The sequence below is a fragment of the Chroicocephalus ridibundus genome, chromosome 1, assembly GCF_963924245.1.
Source record: "Chroicocephalus ridibundus chromosome 1, bChrRid1.1, whole genome shotgun sequence".
Taxonomy (NCBI): Eukaryota; Metazoa; Chordata; class Aves; order Charadriiformes; family Laridae; genus Chroicocephalus; species Chroicocephalus ridibundus.
The window spans coordinates 185,340,592-185,365,803 of NC_086284.1; the positions used below are offsets into that span (position 1 = coordinate 185,340,592).

A 25,212-nucleotide genomic window follows, 5' to 3' on the forward strand; every position below is an offset into this window, starting at 1 on the left:
ATTTACTTTAGACAGTTCTCCTGTAAATAGACACTACTTTCTCTGAGGGATAAAAAACTGTTCTGCAACTTAAATGGATAATAACTAGTAAAAATCGTTACAATAATAGGAATCGGTTTGTAGCAGTATCAAGCTGCTATAATTGTCTTTTATGTCCTTAATGAGGTCATCTCTGGGTCTACTCTATATGTACATTCACTGTAGAAATGAAAGTTTCTTTAGAAAGTGTATAATCTAGGTTTTAGTATTGAATTTATTTGTCCTGGTTTGATTTCTCACTGCTATAATACAGTGATGTAATTAAAGATCATTCACATCTATAATTTGTTTCAGATACAGACAGTGCATTTATGCTTTCTCTTTTGCTACCTGCATTATTTTATTATGGAACTAGAGATGAGCCTTCTTGATATAAAGGTAATTTTTTAACATAAATTGACAATGTCATACAGTCTTCATAGTGTCACTGATCCAAAGCAACCTGAAATGACTCAGTCTGAACAATATGACATTTATTTAAATAAAGTGAAAAGCTGAAAGAAGTTGAAAATAAATGCAATAATAATATTTCAAGTTGCACTAATGCAATATTGTAGATTGCATCCTGTCAAGTCAAATGATTTGAACACAAGTCCATTCCCAGCCATCTGCTCTGCAGAGTCAATGCAGCTATCTTTCCAGTCCAGCTTTATTTTTTATTTCTGTTTCGTACAAGGCTGGAAAATCCCGAGGAGCTACAAGAATTAATATTAGGATAAACTACTTGCTAATATCAGTCAGTCAGAGTTTTTTCTTCTTCTTCTTCTTCTTTCTTTTCCTTTTTTTTTTTTTTTTTTTTACAAGATATAAAATCCACTTGCAGGAACTGATTTGCTTTGTTTGGCAAAGAATCCCCCATATTTTGCTATAGCAGAGCCTTATCTTTCACTTTAAAAGAACTCCTTCAACCACAAAAGCTTTAAGCAAATACTTAGTACTGCTATTAGAATGTTATCTCCGGCATCCAGAGGAAAACCAACTCAAAATTGATTCTGATCATGTTTAAAACCTGTTCATTAAGTTAAAAATACGCTGCTTTTCTCAAGCGGGACTAAATCAAAATACTGAGCATTCTGTAACAGCCTTATCTCTAGTTCAAAAACCTTTGGCTAAATACTTTTAGTACTCTTGGACAGGCATTTAGAGAAGGCAGACAGAAAAAAAAAATCCCCCAAATATTTATGCAACTATTTTGTGTAAGATTCTTTATCACATTTCTGGGAATGGTAACCTGTGTTTCTGACATATCCTGTGTGTTTGTGTAACAGCAATGAAAGTAACATCATTCAAGAATTGTTGGAAAGCTTTCTCTGTAGTTTCTCTGTGCATTTGGCAGGTGTTTTTTTTCCCATTTCATACAACATTTACAACTGTCCGCACTGATTCTATAAGCCCAGATAATATAGTAACCTTGACAGAAAGCAAAGGGCAAAAAATGCTCTTGCAATAAATATCACCAAAAAGAAATGGCTAACGTTGAGTTAGGGTTGCTAAACTATGAGTTAAGATAGGTCAGCAGCTGAAAGCGCAGCATGCCGGGGAGAAAGCAGTCGGTCGTTCAACCATCCATCACACTTTGCTCACCACTTCCCTTCCTCTAACGACATTTCCTCAGTGTCATTACCCTGAATGCACACATTCTCACTTGGGTCCTGAAGGATCCTTGAATTCTATTAAGCTTTTTATCTTTTGATTACTAATGAGGATTAAATTGACCTTAAGATGTTCCTTAGGACTTTTATAAGAAACACAGTAATCATGTGTGTGGTGACCCCCAGGAGCTTGGCTGATGGTAGAGCGCCTCGACACACTTGCTGCTTCTTCATGGTTCCTCCTCCCCAAAAGGTTACATCTGACAATTTTGAACTGATGTGCTCAAGTCAAGAACACATAAGTCTGGCTGCAAATATGAGACGTCTTTCTCCCGAAATGATCCGAAGAAACAAAATAAGTGAACAGTGGTGCTGGTGCTTGCTCTAAGTGTATTGCTTTTATGTAGAAATTACAAACCCTTGATCTGTTTTGTTATTTTGTCTTTCTTTTTCCCAGCGATACAGCAGAGATATGAACCAAAGGCATTACGTATTTTGATTAAAGCTTTTGGCTTACAAGTTTTTTTCTTGTTTGCTAGTGTGCATATGTGTATGCAGTTATGGACCATGTAATTTAGAAAACATCTTCAAGTAAGCAAATTACTCCATATGAATTTTTAAAAAGTTGGAAAATTGCCTGGTTTTTAATCAAGGAGTAGCCATGCTGATTATTATTTACATGGATACATATCGATGCTTTATATTAATTAACTTTTGCATGCTCTGCTACAGAATTTTTTTCATGAAAGGCTAAAACACTTGATTACAAAGCAGAAGATCTTAAGATGATTTATGATATTTCTTTTGAAATCAGCAATATGAAACTTCATAACATTTAATAGGAAATTAGTGTAATCCTATGAGCTGCTGAACACTCAGTGGTTTTCAGAAACATTTATGGTCACCGACTACAAAAAAAAGCTCTGTCCCAAAATTAATTGCACAAATTTCACATTGACGCATTTGTTGTGAAATGAAGTCAGATGCAGCAAAATACTTCAGCATTTTTTAAAACTTTCCTTATTTTTTTATTCCTTTTACCTTCAGTATCACTGAGTAAAGCAGAGCCCATGCATAGATACTTGCAAAAAAATACTCTTTCAACTTGGAAAAAGGCAAGAAACAAGAAAGAAGAAAAGAGGGAACAAGTTAATGATGAGATGGAACCAAAGCACCTATAAGCGAGACGTATATAAACAGAGACATTGTAACACCGGGCATACGGTTTTCACAAAGTGGCCTGTGTGCATCTGTAATGGGGATAGCTGGAAATAGCATTAGCACATGATACGTTCACCACAAGCAGTCTTCTCAGAAAAATATTCTTTTCTTCCCAGAAAAATATTCTTTTCTTCCCAGAAAACCGATGCAACCAACTTGTAACTTAAGCAGTAAATGTCATGTAGTGTATCAACATGAACATTAGAAAATTCAGTAGCAGATATGAGGTATTTGGAAGAATTAATGAAAGTTTCCTGCAGAAGAAAAGACAATGGATTTTTAAAGCTTAGTATTTAACTGCAATTAACTCCTCAGGACTTCATAGGCTTGCATGAAACTAAAATTAAAACAGCTTTTCAGACCCAAAACATGCATTGGGGATTTCACCTAAATAATACTACTGTTGACACACACAATGAACCTGTGCCATTAAAGGTTACTTCTCCTTCAAATGAAAAAACAAACAAGGACTTACTTATTTTTCCTCTCTGGAAATATAGCAAAGATAGTAATACTAATATATAAATATTAGTAAATATATTTCTCTATAGCAGTACTTAATATGAAGGTATTAATAATAAACTTCACTAAATTTATATCCTTTTCAGGGTTTCACCAGGAATTTCAGGAGGCATTAACTCTGCTTCAATGCAAATATTTAGTGGATTTCTTCCAGAGGTCTCATCTTTGAAGTATTATTCATTCATCTCAGTGGCTGCTCCGTCTTTCTCTGTGGACGGTTGCAAGTCAAAGACTTAGTTCAATTTGGTAATATGTGTTTGAGCGCTTGTACTGAAAGAAGCATCACATTTCTGAAAAGATTAAAACAAATCCTATCTAATATGTCTGCTTTCAGGGAACAAAGGAAAATTAATACTTATCAAAACTAGAGGTTCATTTATAGCTTTCCAGTACTTCTACTAGTTTATCTTTCTCAAAAATCATCTTACTAAAAACCTGCTATGCCCAGTCATAGAGAGTACATATTCACACAAACATACACACACAAAAAAATTCCAAAAAACCCCACGACTTCTCCTTATCCAATTGTTTTACTCCTAATGATACAAATGAGTTGGTTTTTCCTGGGATAATAGAACGTACTCATCCCTTTTATATGTATTTTTCACCTGGAAACTTCTGAACTCACTCTTTCAAGTTTAAAGAACTTGAAAATTTGTAACTGAAGAAGACAGTGTTTAGTGATTTGTGCCTTGCCAATGCAGATTACAATTTCTAGCTACAAAACTTGTCTTTACAGCTTGCTAACTGCATGAACCAGATTGCCAAACAAGTTTAGCATATTCTGCTGTTACAAAGGGAGAACAATTTTCTGTATTGTTGTAGATCATAAAACTGGAAAGAAAGACAGAGGTTACATTGTCCCATTGTTGTGACCATTGTCACAACTACAATTATAGCAACTTGAAAAAAAGAGATATGTTGTTAATCTCAGAGCTAATTATTGGGAAGAAAAAAAGCAAGACAAACAGTGCTTGCAAATATTTATTTTAATTCTTCGTAGACATTTGCCTAAATGATGTTACTTACAAATATTTTCCTTTTTTTGTTCTTCCTCTTTGAGGAATGCCTGTCTTTTCTACAAATCTGTGTATGCACATGTGAACACAATAGTCATAAATGTATTCATAACTCACCACTTCCTGTTTATTATCCCCTATTATCATTCAAGATTTTTTATACACCTTCTTAAAAATCTCTGGCTCCTTTTCCTGGAAGCAGAACAGTACTTTGTCATTTGGAAGCTTAGCAGACATCACAGAGAGCAAAAAGTCAGAGCAAACACTTTCAGAAGACCTTGCACAGCCTATTTAGTAGTTCTTATGAACCTAGGGTACATTCTATGCAACTCAAATCATTACATTTTTCAGATAATGCATTCACTGAAAAATTCAGCCAACTTCAGCTAAGATTAATATTGTCATTTGGATTTCTCTGTCTTCTTCAAATTGCCCATCATATTAATGTTCATACGATATCCCATTTTCACCCTGCATATCATCTTACAGTTTATTTGTTTTCTTCCAGAATAATGTTATAACTAGCTCAACTCGGAAATGATTCCTTATATATTGTTACAGGCAATAATATGTAATTTCAGAGAAAGCAAAAGATAATGCTTCTTCCTAGTTGCTCCTTTATCATATTACTTTCTGGTCTTAATTTTGCACTGTATAATTAAACTTAAAATTGAAAATACTCAGTCTACTACCTATGATGTTTCCGTGAACCGCTTACTGAGAATTATGGATCATGAGTGGAACATTAAATCTCATCTACATATTTAGAAGATATGTAATGAGAAGCATAAATCTGGATGTATTTATAACTTGGAAGTGTCCTGAGAAGTCATCATACTTAGGTCATTGACAATAACATTGTAAATTTATTTCCAAATGCATTTGCTGTTTAACACATATGTATCATTACGCTTAAAATTTACTTTATACAAAAGTCTTTTTAAAACATTCTTTTATCATTATTTTAATTATAACTGTATTTTTAATAAAATCCAGTAAAACGAATATGGTGACTTTCAGTGGTAACAATTAGAAGCTTAAGAGTGGGAATTTCCCAAATTCCTTTACAGTCCATAAATTAGATCATATCTGAAGAACTGCGTAAAGTAAATATATGTGAATTATCTTCAGTTCACAGCATACTAGGGGAATGGGAAGAGGGAGCAAAGGGGGAAGAGGGAAGAGGGAAGGGAAGGGAAGGGAAGGGAAGGGAAGGGAAGGGAAGGGAAGGGAAGGGAAGGGAAGGGAAGGGAAGGGAAGGGAAGGGAAGGGAAGGGAAGGGAAGGGAAGGGAAGGGAAGGGAAGGGAAATGGAAAAGGAAAGAGGAGGGGGAAGGGAATTCATTTGTGTTTCAAAGATATCGTACAAAATGGGAACTGAGCATTCTCAGTAGGTTTTGGCACCTAAGGTATTTAGAGTGTAATTGCAGGCAATGGTAATGTATTAATGGGATCATACCAAGTACAGAATTTACATTTTTCCCAACATTTTGCAAAAGAGGAGACTAAGAAACTGGGGCGAGGGGTGGGGGGAGACACAGCTACATTCAGTTGTCAATTAAAAGTGAGAATCTTTGGAGTGTGGTTTGTGGTTTCTTTTTCCTGTTTTCAGACAAGTGAAAAAATAACATATCTTGAGAAAATCTGTTTAATTGCAGAAATTTGTAAAGGTAACCCTGAATATTTTGTCTTCCACATCAAAAAGACTAAAAGCAATATAAACTGTTAAATGGCTAGAAACATGAAGAAAAAAATCAAAACTAGACTAAAGAAAAGCCAAAAATTATAAAAAGATCATCCTCTTAATCAACAACAGTACGATTTATGTGATGGTTTCCACCTTTCAATGCATTTCTTTATTCAGTAACCTTTATTACACCCTGGAGGAAGCAGAACCTTTGGAGAAAACGTGGCGAATAGGCCCAGAATTCTGAAAGCGTCCCATGGGTTCAGATCAGAACATTTCCCGATTTACTTAAACTTTAGACAACCCACATTTAACTGCTTTTTAAAAAATATTAATCTTCAGGAAAATATTTACTGATTAATCGGTAATTTAAGAATGAGTCTTAATCCCTTCTCTCCTCATTCTTTTTTCCTTGCTTCTCCCTAGCCTTTTACAGCAAAATAGACATGCCTGAGAATAATACTCTATGGAATAGAACTGAGAAAGAAATCAGATGCATTTTTTTCAATCTATGCATTATCTCAGTGGATGTCGGTTTACCTTTGCATATTCCCATACCCACCTCACATACATTATGTCATCAGGGTTGTATTTGTCATCAAGTTGACACTTCTAGATTTCTATCTACAATGGAAAGAACTTTACCTGATGGGTCTTTCAAATTTTCAGATGTTTCCTATGTATAGACACATGCTATTTCTTTTGTGGGCTGGATCAACAAACACACTTTCCATGGACTGTAATCAACTAGAACATGATGACTTCCTCTAATGAGGGGGAAAGTACGCCTTCCCCTATGAAAACAATATTTCATAAAATATGACCAAGTAAGGAGTGACAGAATCATGAAAAATTAGTAGAGGAAGCCTGGGACTTAAGCAGTGAAAAAGGAATATATTGTAAGGGAGTCGAGCAAAGGTCTTTATGGCATTTGTGTTTTAGCAGGACTAGCGAGGAAACAACATGCGTGATGCTCTCTACACAGCCCTTTCCCTTGTAGCAGCAGAGGATATATCTCCATAGAGAAGGTAAAAGGGGGTGTGTGGATGGGTGGGGGAAGTCTAGATCAGGTCTGCTTACATGAACAGGGAATATTTGAGCTCTGCTGCAAAAGGCAACATGAAGCGGCTTGGTGACTTGAGGCCATCTTATTGCACTTGAAGTTAATATTTGTGTGGCTTTTAAAGCAGGCGTATTTTCTTACCTAGTGTGAAGAAATAAAACAATCTACCACTGGCAGAAACCTTATTGTCCACCGAGTAATGTCAAGCAGCTTATTTCTAATGATTATGATGCATCATAAATTCAAAATAAATTAGTGCCCATTAAAATATAGGCTTCTCATGATTTCTATTGCAGATGCTGCCTAAACGTCATGCATTCCTGGAGCACTCTTTCATCTAAGGAGTTATGTTGATGTTCTTCAGCCAGAACACATTAAAATAATCCAATGAAATACACCCGCTTCTGCAAGGATTTAACATGTGTGCCTGTGAGGAGAATCTTCCTTAGGTTTACTAAAAAAATAATTATTTTCTTCCCACAGGAGGAACTACGTGTCTTTAGTAAGCTTTAACACATCTCACTGAAAAGCAATTGGTTAGAAAGTTGACTGATCTAGGAAATATGTATATATCTGAACACCTTGTCAGGTAAATTTTTTATAACATCAGGAGAAACAATTCAGAAGAAATTCTATGATACAAATTTGTTCTTGTCTTAATCCCATATGCCACTTCAGCTCCGTTTCTCTGAGCACAGGGTCAAGTGCTTTGCACTCAGGTTACTGTTTACATTTGAGTAAGTAAATATGAAAAGCTTCTAAATCACAATGGCAATGGTTTAAATAACCTTGCACACTCTTTGCACAGGTATGAAATATTGCGCTGTGTGAAAGACAAGAGAATCACTCCCATGCGTACTATCATTGAGACACGCTATTTGATTTTTAAGGAACGATACATAAAATTAGAATTAGCATTGCATGAAACACTCTTACGCTTTAACATCCATTTTATTCCCAGGCTGAAGTAAAAATTTCAAGTCTCAGTATTTTCAGCTCAATTAAAAATCTTCAAATAAGTCACTCTGAAATACCTCAAACATCTTCTGTTGTACAAATAAAGACAATGGCATTCCCATGATCCAATTCTTCCTCTTGGCTTTTCAAAATAATTGCAAACGTTTTATTTCAGGCAATGTGGTACTATATTGCATTTTATTACCACACAACCTTAAAAAAAAATGCAGCACAACTGTTTCTTAATTTAGTATCAGCCCAATTGCTGGACTGCATTGCTCATTATTGTATGTGCAGTCATACAATGCACATTGGACCTTGCTCTGAGATGAATTACCCCATCACATTTTGGCCGTGTGGTCCTTCTGCAAGTCCAGCCCATAGGACAGAGGGGTTTGTGGTTGTTTTTTTTTTTGACAAACTTTTTTATATATATATTTTTTCTGTAACTTTCTATGACAATAAAAATGTATTAATCAAAAATGAATCAGGCCATCAGCCCCTTACAACCACCTCTAATATTGACTACATTCTCTTCTCACGTGAGAATCATACAATTTCAGGTCACTCCCTGAAAGTGTTTTGCTACATAGTTTGTTGCTTCAGTGAATAATCACAACAATCCTTACAGTCAGAGTGCCTGATTCTCCACTCCACAGTGCACTTCGCAGCGCTGGAATTCTATAGATTCCAATAAATTAAAACTGAAGTTAGGAGGCTCATACTTAAGGTTAAATTGTACTGTCTCCTTAGATTTTTATTTTTTATTCATGAAGCAGAGATAAGCTTACTGACAAATAAACCAAAAGTTTAATCAAATTATTACTTTACTAATGTGAATACCACCAGTTTTACTCAAACACTGTAAATCCTGAAACCTTATCTTTTATATTTTATTTATATTTTATTTTGGGGAAAAGACATGAATCTTTTATAGATAATGTCTTTTTAAAGTTGATATAAATAAAAATGAGATTTCCATGAGTGCCTCTGGGAGCACTTAAATCATTGAAGGTACACTGTCAAGAGATCTTGATGTTACAAGCCTATGGATAAACATATTTGCATAAATATATAAACATGTTTATACGTTGACTTTAAGCAGGTGAAAAATTTATTTTAACTTTGAAATTTATGAGATCACTAAGGTGTTTAAAATTAAGCACGTATTGCAGGATTAGCATCATGGTCCCTACACCTGGAATGGAGTGCCAGGCAATTATTTTACATGTCTCTGATAAGAGCATAACATTGTCAGTGAAAACTGTCATTCATCACTTTGTATATCAATGGATCTGTTGTAAGTTTTCCTACTGTCAGCTTTAATTTTTTCCAGTGCCACTAGCCAAAATGTGACTTTAGAACACTTGGCAATAAATTCAAAGATGACTTTCAGATTCACCATATGTAACATGTGAGCTAAAGTTCTTTATCAATAATGTAGCTATTTTACTTTAATTCTTTCACTTTACTTCAATACTTTCATTTTACTGCATTTTGCTGGGCAGATGTCCAGGCAAACTAACTAACTAACTAACTAAAAAGTCTTATTTCACCATAAATAATGCATGCTGCTTCTCACCAGCTTTAAAACCTTACGCTCCTTAATTAAATGTTTCATGGTAACAGTTATAGAGTCTTGGTTTCCTATGGATTGAAGAGTTCCTGCAAAGACAGTCTTTAGAATATCCAGAAGTAAAACTTCCTGCATTTTGTTTATTTACTTGCTGTTCTGGGAATTACAACAATTCTGATTAGGCAAATAACAACAGACTCAGCTACTTAATTACACACACTCAAAGCTTAGCAATGTCACAATAATGAGGGATTAATTCTGACATTTGGTTATATGCCAATAATTCAAACAATTTAGATCAGAACTGCTCTTGAAGATTTTCTGAGAGAAATTTGACTTCCAAGGACACAAGATTACTCCCCCTTCCAGGGAAGACCAAACAGGGCACCCATCTTCTCCTCTTGTGCCAGGCCTACCCTGAAAGCCATTGCAGAGTCCTTGTGAAGTCCTGATGTTAACTTTTATTCCTTGATTTAGAATATAACAAGAAGATAAAAGCTGCAAATTTGGAAGCAGCATGTGCGGGACAGAGAAGCTCATTCTTGTAAAAGAAGAAAAAATTTCAGTCAAGTAATTTCTGATCCTGGAAAAGCAAAGGAGTCCTCCATAGGGGAGCAGTATAAGTAAGGTTGGTACCATGACAAAATTGGTACTGACAGCTGATACTGACAGGGAAGTGTTTGGGGATCTTGTTACAAAGAAGGTGAAGTGTATTCAACTTTCAAATCATTCACACAACAGAAGAAAATATAGATTTCTAGACAGGTGCATAGATTTCTATCAGCTTATAATCAGCTACAAAAGAATGTAGACTTGGTCAATCATTAGACAAAACAGCTATTCTCCAAGTTGTGTTTTTTTCTTAGCTGGTGATGGAAGAAAGGGAATTATGGGTATGTGGAAAGTCATTGCAAGATCAGAGAAGATTTACAAGCTAATAGGTAATCTTAAAATTACCAAGTATAAAAACTAGTACAGCTGAGTCAGTGTCACTGAAACGTGTGAGAATTACAACCCATGCAACATACAACAGGAAGATTAATGTAGAAAATCAAACCTTAACCAGAACAAGCTCAAAATCCCTAACCATGGGTGCATATGTCTAACAGGAACATTCTTAGATTGCAAGGTCTCTAGGGAGAGAAATATAACGTATTAGTATAGGGCAACAAAAACGTAGGGTAGCATCACCTCAGATTTGTGTAAAATGGACATCTAAACTTTTTCTCTAGGTTCATTTAGCACTCCAAAGAGAGAGAAGTCTTTCTAAAACATGATTCATTTGATAAGTTTGGACATTTAACTTAGGAAGGGATGAATCAGAAATTCACATTTTTATTGACTGACAACAGATGATGTCTAGACAACTGAATCAGATGTAGCTGTCTATGCGGAGGAAGACTAAACACATAAATCCTGTCCATATAATCTCTAGTTACTATTGTTAAAAAGTTGTAAGGGCAGCACTACTTCCTTCAAAGTTTTCTAAAAGTCAAAGGACTTAATGATAAGTGTTTCAAAGTAGTACACACAGAAAACCAAACAGGCACATGTTCCCATCACCAGTGGGAAAGTGTTGCAAGAAGCGTTTGAACCAGATGAGGAAATCAACGTCTTATTTCACAACACAGTCTCCTATTTTAATCACATTCTTTCATTTGTTTGTCAAGTCATAGTACCTATTCACCCGAGTGGAAGTCAGGTAAAACTGCAATGAAAATGCTTAACTATTTCTTCACAATTAAAAAAAAAAAAAAACCCTGGCAAAACTTGTGGAAAAGAAAGGTAAGATTTTCTTTGGTTTGTATGCACCAATGAAATATATATTACCTACTAAAGCTGCAGTTTGTGCTTTTTGACATGTGTAAGCTTAATAGAATATCACTGTTAGATGAAAAGGTTCTGACTGATCAAAAACTCTTTGCATGGTATATATGTTTATCTACATGTGTCATACGTGACCTCTGCAAAAATCTTCAAAAACAGAGTGTTTAAAGTAATCATACAAGTTAATTTAAAACCACCTCATACTTTGATTTCTGTAGTTGCCCTGGCATCAGCATAAAACTGTCACTAAGTCCCTGGTCCACTTACTTCTGTTAATGACTATAGATCTACAAATCTTTATGAATCACAGTAAAAATCTCAGCTGTTGCCATTTGATGCTGGCTTAGAATATCTTCTAAACATATCAGTACAACTCTGTTTCCCTTGAATATACCCTTCAAAATAAACAAGGAAATAGTTCTTAGACATTCCAAAACAATGGACCAGTAAAATTCTATAATAAGTTCTTTGTAAAGTGCTGGGTTTATTATTTCATTTGAAGTGCTGGTGTGATTACAATGGTACACACAGACTTTTCCTTCCCCACAGTACTTCTCTGGTATCTGCTTAAATATCTCATGATTCCCAGTTGTGCTAGACCATTGTTTCACTACCTTTGAATTACGCGACACACATCACAAGTACCACCATTGTATGATCCAGTGATATGAAAAACTATATGGGAACTAATCCAACATTATGAGTACACACAAAATAAGCATTCTTTCGTCAAAGTTCTACAAGCTCAATGAACATATCAAAGGCCTGTGTCCCTTGATATCTTTCTTAAACAAACCCAAGGTTTTAGTCCCTTAGAAAATGTTTTCTTATGATGTATGTTATTTATTATTGTTTGACTTTGACCCATTACTTGAAACTAAGTGGGAGAGAAAAAAGAATCTTCTTTGCAGAAGCTGTAAATATTGATTACTTTTATTTATTGAAACCGCTGGCTATAAAACCAAATGAAGATGAAGACAAATCCAAAGCCTTAAATAAGAAAAGAGTGCTTAACTAACGTTCATTATGTAATCCATGTTGCCTACTTGTATGCAAATAAGAACTGTTTTAGTAAAGGGCTTGAGCTCATTAAATTTAAGTTACCACAAATATTTCTATGATATGCATCAAATCATTACTAATAACCTATGGTTTGAATACTGAAAAAGCTTGGTAGAAAGCACAGTGGGAATTCTTTGTCACGTAATGTCTTTCCGATAATTATTCAAAATTAACATAAGCATACAATAAAAGACAAAAAACCCCCTTCTTTCTCTCGGTGGCAGCATGTCTTTAACTTTGAGACTGGCTGCCTGAGTGTGGCTAGAAAAGCAACTACGTTTCGTGAAAACTTGACAAAATTGGATCCCCAAAAGGCACTGACTATTTAACAATTAGATCTTATCTGTTCAGCCAAACATAACAAGTTGCAGGGTAAAAAACCAGCTTGCTCTTATAGATAGGATGACAAACCTGTTCGAAAAAAATTTGTAAAACCATCTACAACAGATCTGCTTTTTCTCATCTTTCTTCCCATGGACCATTTTAAAGAGTGTTTTCTAAACATTAGGGGAGGCCTCTGTTTAAAACAGCTATTGCTACCGCAGAACACTGCCTACAAGGTACAGTTCTACTAAAACTCAAAGCCTTCCAAGGAACACAAAAAGCGGCTGTATTACCCGTCAGAGCTTTATCAGGCTTTCTTAGCATTCAGGTCTTCTTTTTAAAAACTGAACTGCTGTAAATTTATAACATTTTTGTTACTCTTGATACCTCTTTTTGTACTTATCTCCATTTGCTAGTAAGATTCAGAATGCTCTGTTCTTGCGTCACCTCATTATGACTTCTTTTCCTTTATCTGCGAGTCTCAAATTAACTTGACATGGAAGTTTTACATATATTTTAGGCTAAATGTGAAGTATTCCCTTATGCCCATGAGGCATTCGGAAAGTTGATAAGTTCTGCTTTCAAGGACGCTCTAAATGAGGTTATTAAAATTCAACACTTTGTATATTCTGATGGCGAAAAATGCTTGTCCCTGACAACAAAGGACATAGGTCAATTTAAGAAAGCTTCTCAATCTCCTTATCCATGGCCACTGAAACGCTTGCGCCAGTATTTGTAAAACCAAAATAAGAAAATGTTACCAGGGAGGAAAAAAAGTGTAGGAGCCCACGTCCTGTCCAAAAGTAAAAATCCATAACCATCTGTTGTTTGTGTTACATGGATTTCGCAACTGTCATCTCCACTGTGCACGCCATTTCATCTTCACAGCAATATCACCAAAACACCCACTGAGATAAAATCACAAATATTTTGAACATACCATATGATATGCTATTTTCCAAATTAATATTTGACAAAGTCCAAATGAGAACTTGTCTATAGGTTACTTTTCTGTTGTCACCTGAAAAATCCTTTAAGGGTTTGCTACTGTTTGGAAATACTTAACATCAAACTTGAATAACTTAAGAAATACAGAAGAAGAGCTATTAAATGCTGCATTTTTTAATTATGAGCATGTTTTGAAAAACGGTAATGGCCACTACTTACACTTATATAGCATCTTTCTGCAAAAGGGGTCTAAAGGTCCTTCTTAAATTATTTACTTAGAAACATCATCTAGAATTTAAATGGACCTTTCTTTTTTGAACTTCACACCAGCAAGACTATCCCAGATTTCACCGCTGGGTATGGCTTGAAGGATTTATTAGCGCTCAAGCTAATCTCTATAACCCAATGTCACACCCAAAAATTTATTTTGGGGAAAAAACCAAAACCAGACAAAGAAAGAAATAAAAACCCCAAACTGAAATTGTCCTTGGAAAAATGACAGAAAAAGAGTTAAAGACAAGTGAGTAAACCAACTGCTTTTTCCCTAAGGAAATTTAAAACTCAAGGTCAGCTGTGTCTGAAATCACCGGACCTGTCACATGGCTTTCATAGCTGCCACTAAGGCTCCTATCAAACCTACGCTGAAAGCAATGAAAACATTTTTAATGAAAACAGATCAAGCTCCGATAAGAAGCTCTCTAATCACCTTCGGCTGTTAACGTTGCGCAAAGTGAGAGGTGAAGTTTTGAAAAAGAGAAGAAGGAACTGAGAGAACTTGAGGTCAAATGAATTTGAGCTTTTTCTTGAATTCCTTAATGCTTGTGCATGTTAGAGCATAAATACAGCTCTATGAGTATATGAAAACACATATAGTTTATGTATATAAGAATCCATACACGCACACACATTTTACATACATATGTGTCCATACACATACAGAAACACAGGTTGCCCTGTCAGGATAACTCAACTAATTCTATTTTATCCCAGCTCCTGTCCTCCAGTAACAAAAGTTTGGTGGTCTCAGTCACAGTCCCTTGGGTGTGGGAGTCCATCACAAAACCATCACCCTTAATTTAATACAATTGACAGTCTCTGCTCAAGAGAGGCAGAAGGAGGAGTTGCCATGGAGACTGAACTATTGCTCTTCTCCAGAGGATGCTTTTTTCAAGTATGGGCTGCACAGTAGAAGCTGTGCAGTACCTGTAACCTTGATCACATCACAGGATCTCAGTTTTTGGGATGGCTTTTTAGTAAACTCTAACAAACATCCAGAAGATGGGGGGGGTGGGGGGGATGGGAAGAGAGAGCTTAAGAAAACAAACAAACAAACAAACAAAAATAAACAAAAAAAAACAACAAAAATGAGTACAAAAGTGTGTATTATGCCAGACTGAGAGGGGAAAAGAATTTCATATTGATTTGATTTATCAGATTTGTCACCTCTGCTTAGTGCTTTCCTAACAGGGTGAATGCTGTGCTTGACCTATTTGCTGGAATTAACCAGGACTGCAGGAGACCATATGGATTGCCAGATGGTCTGCTATAATTTAATGCCATTTATTCTAAGTATGAAGTAAGTGATAAACATAATTAACATTCTTTTAGCTCCTTACTGGATGCCTTTTATTAGTTTCTTTTTTTTTTTTTTCTCAAGCATTGAAAGGTAAGTTAATACCTTGTTACTGAAACACAGATGCCAGCTAATTACTGCAAGAGGCTGCAGCCTCCAAAGCAAAAAGTGTCTGCACAGACTCTAACTTATTCACTGACCCCACTGTGATGATTAATAGGTTGAATGCTAAGCTGTAATGAAGATGACAGATCTTAGATGTTTTCAGGTTACCTTAATTAGTAGTATGATGAAGAGAGTGTTTATCGCAGACGTACGTACCACACTTCATAGTAAACAATACACCTTGTACTCATGTTCTGGACGTGTATTTCACATTACAGCACATCAAATGCTAAGGAATCAAACTACCTTCAGACAGTAAAAACAATGGAGTGATTTCCTTCAGAAATGTTTTTCCCGATTGCTATTTCATATTCTGCCAATGATTGTCTAAATGGCCTATTTTTTAGGAAGTGATTCTAGAAAAGCTATGGCTTCAAAGAGTGTTTATATCACGCAGGGTCGTCATTCTCAGCATTTTAAAACCAGGAGACTGTAACAAGATAGCCAAACAACTTTGCCTACTGTTCCTGTGCTGATAATCTTCATAGTGACTAGGGCAGGTGTTAGCAGAATGAATAGTAAACCGTTTTGTAATTTTTCGTGTCAATGTACAGGTGAAGTTAGCATGTTGGTACTCAGAACAGTAAAAGAAGTATTAGACAAAAGGCAGAAGTACTGAATGCTTTGTATTTTACATGAAAAGTTGTGCACATTGAACTTCACAGATAAATGACCACAGCTACATGTCCCATGATTTGCATCTGTATTGTTAATAAAACTTGGGTGCACTTTGAGATGACAGAAACACTGTAAATTAAACATTGTTCAAAGATTAAAACAAAAGAACAGCACCTGCGCTATAAAGCAAATATGCCCTTAGAAAAATCAGCTCCAATTAGAAAACATGGTGACAAAGAGTCCGTGTCAAAAGTCACAGCATAAAGAAAGATGACACAAACTCTGGCTTTTCAACATCTACGCTCTTCCCTTGTTCTAGATGGGTCCAGCACTTGTTCAGGGGCCTCCAGAGTTATACATGTACACTCCACAGTGCAAGCGCTGATGTGTCCTTTAAGAAGCAACTTACATTAGAGGAGACCTGAGTGTGACAGGACATACCTCCTCTTTTACTTCACTCTTGATTGCATTAGTTCAAGTTACTTCTTCACCCAGTGAATTCTGGTCAATCACTTGGTTATTGCTGCTGGTCCTATAAAATCCTTTATGATTCTCTACTTGTATATGAATAATTTATGAACCTCTACTAGTATATGAATATAAATGGGATCAAAATATCTGAAGAGCAAGCTTTTGTTGATATTGACACTGCTTGTCAAGACATCTTTATAAGGTCTCTGTCCCTGCATTTGAAAAAAGGATCCATTTTTCCATCCCATTAACTGAAAAATATTTACCTGAGGTGCTTAAGCTAATCCTATGCTGTCTGCAGGTTCATTTTTATAGTCAGAGAGGAAAAATGGGTACTTAGAGACAGCAACTCAGGTAGTCTGAATTCCCCTCTGTAGGCACCTACCTTTCTGCCCTGACTGCTAAAGAAGCTCGGGTCATCCAGGTGTCAAAACATACACAGGTTGAAATCAGAGATAAAAAATTACCATGCTAAAAACGAGACTTCATGCTTCCTTCCGCAGGCTGTTTACTGGATCTGATAAGACCGTACTTTGCTATTACACAGAAAAATATTGGAGTGATGCTCTTCAGTGATTATGGATATTGAATCTCAATGTGCTATTGGCACAATGTTTTCAGTTTCTAACCATATACATTTATACATATGAACATAGACATACACACATACCTATATATAAATGTATGTGTTTAATTGCTCCATCATTGCGAACAGTCTGAGATGTTCCAAGTGGTTACCTCATAACATCCAAAGAAAGGGCAGTGCCAGATCTATCGACTGAAATAATCTCTTATTCAGACCTCTGGACTGACTGAAAAAATGTTTTGCCTAATTAGCACCTAGTTCCCACCAATACTTAACAAAACATACTCAGAAAGAATCAAGAAATCAAGCCAACTTTAACAGCTAGGCTTTGAGGTTGATAGACACAAAACCTGCCAAAGCAGGTTTGACACTTACTACTTAAACATAGCTTTATACTTTAAAATCCTTTTTCATCTGTCTTGTTCTTCGCTTGCTTGCTCACAAGAAAAAAGACATCAGAGAATTTATGTTCACCGTTCATTTCAGTCCCAAGAATAAGATTGTCTGTATCTTAGCTGTCATACAGATGGCACGGATGAAACATGGCTCTTGGCCTAAATGGAAGGTAGGATTTTATTTTAGGACAAATAGGGGCAAGATATAAAACCCCTGTCTACAGAGGAATACCTGTGCCTGACTAATGAACCTTCATTGCCATAATAATTTTCTGTTTAAGCTCCATCATCTGATCTACTGAGAGATCTCACCCAGGCAGTGGAAACTGAGCAAATATATCCCCAGTTCCAGGAGAAGTTGCTTGGGCATTGCTTTGATGGAAAATGTGACTCAGAAACTGTGAATGTAGGGCAAAATTGCAAAATAGAATTAGGTAGAGGAACAAACAAAACGCCCTAAGGGGAAAACAAAAAGGAAGAGAAAACAAAATGTTTTAAAAGAGAATGTAAACAGTGCTTTAATGATGATGTGGCTACCAGTACTCTCTGATAAAGTATGATACAAAAAGAAGCATATAGTTGGGTAAATTCTTTAGGTAATAATGATAAAATCAGGTAGCAATTAACTTTAAATGCTTTAAGACCATAGGGAAAAAAAAAAATTATGATATTTGCAAATTTCGTGAATGTCTTACCTCCTGCATACATGACAGCCAACATAATTGATGATATCCAAGCTATCTCACTATATGATGTGTGGAAGATTTCTTGTATTTCTTTGAAGAATACCGTGATGGCTTTGGGGAATGCATAGGAAAATCCAATGGAGATAAAAGCCCCAAAGACCACAACCCATCCCCAGCCTCCATCTGGTGGTGGGTACTGTGGTGCTCCTGTTGCTGGTGGCATTTTTGGTCTCTGTCTCTTCTCCAACTAGGCTGAAAAAGAAGAGAAGAAACAAATTTCAAACAGTTTTCCTTTTTTTTTTTTTATCAAACTGCAGTATTCAATCATCATCTGCAGGGATTATAAAGAATCCTCAGAGCAGAGACCGATTTCCAGCTTTCACGTGACCACGAAACGCAAGTACCTGTTTTTAGAAGCAAAATCTGTTCTGCCAAAAAACTTGTGGCGAGAATATTTGTAATATCCTGTTCAGTATGTGGCAACTGCTACAAATCACTGGTCTAAGTCACTGAAGTTGTATTTGCAATTAGTCACTTATTGGAAAGTGACGTGTTTGTGTAGGCTAATTTACATAGCTCTACTATCTGCAGTGTGGATTTATCATAGGAATGAAACAGGAAAAAAAACCAAACAAACGACCCTGGAAATTGGACTCATAGGAATTAATGGAAAAAGAGTTACAGTAAATTATCACTAAATGCCATTGTGTTAGCAAGATTTACTGGTACCTCATCAAAATCATCAGCAACTACAGCAAAGAATAAATTTATTACACAGTTTTTTATGATATGCTGTCATTATCCAGTTTTTGACCATTGTTGATATCCCTTGCTTATTTCATGAGAACACCTAAGAAGCGGGTTCTAAGCAGAGATTTAAAATTCCCTGTGTGTCCATAAAATAAGTGCAAAATATTACAATTCCATATTGTACTCTTATTTTTAAAATTTTCGTCTTCATACTAGTTGATGTCGATATTACTTGCAGGAACGAGGTGGAGCTTGATGGTACTATTTTGTTCTGTTTCCACATGTCAGAAGACATCAGGAAGTCTTTTACTAATAACCTCACAAACTTTCCACAGCTGTTCTCTAATTTAGAATTTACCATAATAGATATCACCAGAGTGATACAGAGACTCTTAGAGGTGCAGCCAACACTTTCAGGCAGCTCAAGACATCATAGGTAATCCACATAAAACTCCTAAGGCCTGAAATAAATTGTTATTATCATCCTGATATCTAAAATCTTAAGCTTTCTACACTCTGCACAACCTTTTCAGAAAACATGTAGTACCAAGAATCCATTTTGTAATTCTGAGATTTTTCCACTATCAAATCCCTTTATTATTAAACAGAGCTGGAGTCCACCGTGTTTTCTTCTGTGTAATTCAGCCTACACAGAGAGCGTGAACTGAAAATTCCTCCTTCCTCCCTGTTTCTTTCTTGGGCATTTAGGCAACTTATTACTCTCGATTGGTCTCCTGCCATACCAGTATCAAAAGCTGTGAATGATAAGAGTGTGTAGGTTGCTGTTATGCTTATGATTACCGGCAAGTTTCTATGTGATTTCTTCTATGCCACTTACAGCATATTCCAATTTCTCGCAGCAAACTGCATTAGCAGTGGGAGTGATAAGATTACCGTAACAAAAACTAAAAAACGAACTGTGTCAGCTTATATTAATCTCTTGGGATAGTGCCTGGAGTACTTTCAGGGTAAACGCCATGTAGCATTGCATGCAATACATGCCACAAAACTAGCAAAGTGTTTCTTTTAAGATTATCTATCACTAGGCTAGCCCCGTGATAGAAACCCTCTTTACTGCTGATTCTCCGCTTTACTGAAGGTGATTGTAGACGTCACCCCGATACTGGCAGACCTCCGGCAGGAAGCTAAGTCAACTACTAAAACATCTGGCTTCTATGCAAGGTTGCAAAGGCCCAGGTAGTTTGGCTTCTGCATCATATCATACAGATTTGCTGTTGGCAGCAATAGGTATCTATTGCTTTGTACACAGAGCATATAAATCTTTTTATACGCATGTCCAGAAAGAACCTCTGCCATGTACTTTGTTTCTGCTTATCCTAGTCTCAGCTTAATATAGATCACACAGATCAGTGAGGAAAACCTGGGCCTTCCACCAGAAGAAGCTGGACAAGCAGAGACAATTCTGGTTGCTAAGACTTAACTTTGGCAAAGCAGCTAAATACCAGTTTGTTTTTGCTGAGTCAGGGCCCATTAGAAGGAAGAGTATCTCAGAAAGCCCACAGTGACTTACAACACACATAGTGATGATCGATTGCCTTCAAAAGCACAAAACCTCAAATTGGCATGAAAAGCAGAACTCTGTTTCTGTGAAATGAGTGACAGTAAACAATCGAGTTTGCTATCTGTCCCAGAAAGCTGTTGTTCCGCTCATCTGAGAAAACTTTTGGTTATTTCCTAAAAAAGGTTAACTATTGTTTTCTTACACTTCAAAGGTTTGAGCATATTTGTTTTCATATTTCATATGCACATGACAACACTTCTATCTCTATTATAAATTTTAGTAATGCCACACAACATCAAGGCATTGCTCTCCATAAAAATGGAAAGGCATTATCAATTTTTTGAGGAAGCACTCCTCTTCCTAAAAATAACACACAACCACTTTGAAAAATCACAGCCACCACACCAGTCAGAAGAACGCTGGAGGTTCCTGAAAGTCACTAAGGCATCTGCGCTTTGGAAAGATCCCATTATATCCATCCCTCTAGGGCAGCAGAACAGTGCTCTGGCAGTTCAGTGCTTTCCTCCCTTCAAAGGCTTCACAGTAAAATAAGGGGGCATTAAGGAGACGAGCAAAGGAGTACTGGCTGCTAGGCATTCCACTGTCACAAAGAAGAGCCTGGATCATTGTATCTCACACCTCCTGTTTATCCCACAGAGTAGAGTTAATAATAGCTTCCCTGATGTTCCTTTATGATCGTGATAGCCAACTTTAGCTCCAGTTAATAAAAGGTGAAAAGGAAAAAAATAATAAATACGTCTTTGCTCCAGGAGGAAAAGTACTAATTCTGTCAGAAATGTTAACTCCAACATCTCAAACAGCCCATACCTGCTCAGGAGCTCCCTCCTGTAAAGCATCTCTCTCCTGTAAAATCTGCACTTAATATCCCTGAAACTGAACTCCTAAAGCAGTCTAGTGCATTAATATATCTAGCTCTAATCTAAGCCTAACCAGTAAGATTTGGGTAGTATAGGTAGTATACAGAGAAGTGAAAAGTCCATTAGCAATCAAAACAAAACAGCATTTTAGATGAGTGGATATAAACGTTGACAAGGGAGGAGGCAGAAAAGGGAGGAACGAAGCAGTGACGAGCAAAATGACTTTTCAGAGTTCTCAGAGCTTATTATGGGCTGTGAAGAATAAAAGAAATACAGTAGGAAGCATGAAAACAGGCACGTGTGACGATGTTCATGTGAAGGACACAGTACCAGACACACACACACACAAAAAAAAAAAAAAAAAGAAGGCAGCACTTGTGTAAATAAAGGTCACCACCAGTGTTTTCAGTCAGTCATATGAATTCCATCATGTGCTTAAAGCTACCGGGCGAGCACTGCTCATACCTATGCTTTTATAGGCAAGCAGTGGGTGAGGAACGCTGCCTGCCCTCTGCCCAGGGAAGCAGCCAGGGAATAGTGACTGAAGGGCGTCCTGAGTGAAGCCATCGATCTCCCTTCTCTCTGTCAGATACAGAGAGGTTGCTCAGCCTTTCCATACCCTGAGTCAGACCGTGCACAAGGATTTTCTCCTAAGCTCCTTCTAGTTCCCCTGTATAAATCCCATTTATGTAAGCAGTGAACAAGAACATAGCTTACTGTAGTAAGAGCTACATGTGTCTACTCACAAATAGTAGGAGAGAAACAGGGCAAGAGGACACTTTGAAAACATCTGATAGGCAACATTTTTATTATATAGGTCTCAGCACATTTGAACTTAATTAGGCAAATGAGAAGTGAATGAAAAAGAGAAAGAGAAATAGGGAGGGAAGGAGGAAAGGAAGGAGGAAGGAAGGGAAAAGAAGAAAAAAGAGGAAAAAAGAAAAAGAGAAAGCAGCAAGCAAGCTACAAGGTCAAACTAAGAGCAAATGCTACGGACAAATAATGTATCTTGATATCATGCACTGCAGACTTCAGTCAGTCATGATCAAACTGTTCAGACTGCTCTTGTACCAATGCTTCATTAATATTCTGCAGTTGCCAGCTGCCAGAATCAGCTATCAATACAACAGCCTGTCAAAGATTCTTCTGAGGAGGGGTTATGTTGTTCTCTTGTCTACAGAGACTCTGATTTTACCTTTACCTAAAGTTTTAGCTTTGGTTTTTTGCAACATTAGAGTAACTGTTTGCTTTTTTGCTTGCATTTTGTCTGCCTTGTCCTCAATGTGCCCCCTCAGCACTTGGCTCAGCAGCCATTTGTCCCAGAGTAAAGGAGCTGGTATGTGAAAAATCTGTCCCCAGTTGCTGCAGGATAGTAGGAATATTTGGCATGTGTGTACTGCATTCCGGTTCCACACAGTAAGCCACGGACCGCAAAAAGCTTTGCAAACTTCTGCAAATTCAGTCTTAGAACATCCCTGTGTGGTGAGGTGGGCCCATGCCAACCTCATGAAGTTCAACAAGACCAAGTGCAAGGTCCTCCATCTGGGTCGGGGCAATCCCAAGCATCGAAATAGGCTGGGCAGTGACTGGCTTGAGAGCAACCCTGAAGAAAAGGACTTGGGTGTGCTGGTGGACGAGAGGCTCAACATGAGCCGTCAGTGTACACTAGCAGCCCAGAAAGCCAACCATATCCTGGGCTGCATCAGGAGAAGCGTGGCCAGCAGGTTGAGGGAGGTGATTCTCCCCCTCTACTCCACTCTTGTGAGACCCCACCTGGAGTACTGCATCCAATTCTGGAGCCCCTACTACAAGAAAGATATGGACGTGCTGGAACGCATCCAGAGAAGGGCCACGAGGATGATCAGAGGGCTGGAGCACCTCTCCTATGAGGACAGACTGAGGGAGTTGGGGTTGTTCAGTCTGGAGAAAAGAAGGGTCCAAGGAGACCTTATAGTGGCCTACCAGTATCTTAAGGGGGCCTACAAGAAAGCTGGTGAGGGACTTTTTAGGATGTCGGGTAATGGAACGACTAGAGGGAATGGATTAAAACTAGAGATGGGTTGATTCAGACTGGACGTTAGGAAGAAGTTCTTCACCATGAGGGTGCTGAGACACTGGAACAGGTTGCCCAGAGAGGTGGTGGAAGCCCCATCCCTGGAAGTATTCAAGGCCAGGCTGGATGGGGCTCTGAGCAACCTGATCTAGTGGGAGATGTTCCTGCCCATGGCAGATGGGTTGGAAGCAGATGATCTTTAAGGTCCCTTCCAACCTTAACAATTCTATGATTCTATGATTGAGAAGTATCATCCACTTTCAGGCATGGGAAACAAATATAATAACAGGCTAAATAACCTAAGTCTCGTCCCAAATCAGTGGCATAGCTGGGATGTGGACTAATATCCAAGCTGTGAGTTATGACTGAGATTTTTAAGTACATGTGTGTTTTAGAAGCTCATTAAGTAGCAAATGCATATTAATTGTACTGCTTAATACTTGAGTTAGGTGCACAGGTGGGTTACAATGTTTGCTTTATAGGTTTGAATAGTCTGCTGCTCTTACTTAACCCTAATGAATGTTAATTACATTGCTGTATTTGAAATAAATGACTTTGTGGTAGCATTAGTAAAATAATGAGCTATAAAGGAATTATACTCTTATAAAAGATCCTTGCTTGGAAGCTGCAAAATTTTCAATTTTCTTATTTTTATTAACCGCTCTTTAACGAGTTCCAAGCAAGATGGCAGGATAGCAGGTATTATCTCATCAAATGGTATTGCCTCACCAACTTTTACAAGCTATTGTCATTATCTTGTGGGCAGTATTCAGTATTTGAAGAAAAAAAAAAAAATCTCCTGTTAGTTTTGTGAGAAGGTTTTGCTCTAACTTGGAATTTTTTTGTGGAGAAAGGGAGGGCACAGAAAGACTCTGACTGAAGGGATCAAGAGAGTTTGTTCTCTGCTTTTAGCTCTAACTGCCCAGTTCTGGAGGCAAAGTAGCTCCTAAAGAGCCCTGGTACCCAGCCTTAAAGAACTGGCTAATTGTCCCGAAAGATGAGAAAAGTCTCCATTTTGTCTGAATGTCTGTATTCAGAGACTGAGGGGTATGCGATAGATGAAACCCAGGTAGGTGAAAGATACACTCAGAATCTGACTTTACTGCCTTTTCTCCACTGGGGTCTAACCTGCAGGACAAATACACCCAATGTAAGACCAAAACTGTTAAAACATGCCCAGGCTATCTAGCATTTTAGAAAGCTGCTGGTTTTTGCAGTTTCTCCAACAGCCTTGAACCAAAGGGCCATGTCTGTGAATGCTTTCCAGACTTTTATGTGACAATAAAATAAATTATATATATAGTATATTATATTAGATTGTATCTATGGTGCTTACGTTAGGATTTACTATTTTTGCTAGAAGTCTAAGAAAATATTAATAAAAAACCCCCAAAATCACCAGCCTTACTTAATTTTAAAGCCTATTTCACTTCAGTCTTTAATAGCACCATCTCGAACAACATTAAAACATACAACTACAGGTATTCTAAGTATAAAGTTATATCTTACTGAGAAAAAACAAAATTTATTTTTTCTTGAAGAGGGGATGAACGAACTAGTTCTTAATATTGACATCTATGAAACAAACATGGAGTTCTTCATGCCATCCATAATTTACAGTTAAAAATCAATATTGTAGTGTACTTGTCACCCCACTGAAGCAGTAACAAGACAAGTAT

At 37.0% G+C, this 25,212-nt stretch overlaps 1 protein-coding gene across 11 annotated transcripts in view; it reads right to left on the reverse strand.

Annotated features, from left to right (window-relative positions):
- Positions 1–25,212, reverse strand: part of SLC16A7 (solute carrier family 16 member 7) — an 87,798-nt gene that overhangs the window by 18,900 nt on the left and 43,686 nt on the right. For all 11 annotated transcript variants that reach the window (XM_063323081.1, XM_063323078.1, XM_063323074.1 and 8 more), the window contains one exon: positions 18,340–18,582. In XM_063323081.1, coding sequence (XP_063179151.1) covers positions 18,340–18,553 — 214 coding nt within the window. In that variant the 5' untranslated portion in view covers positions 18,554–18,582. The remainder of the gene's footprint in view (positions 1–18,339; positions 18,583–25,212) is intronic.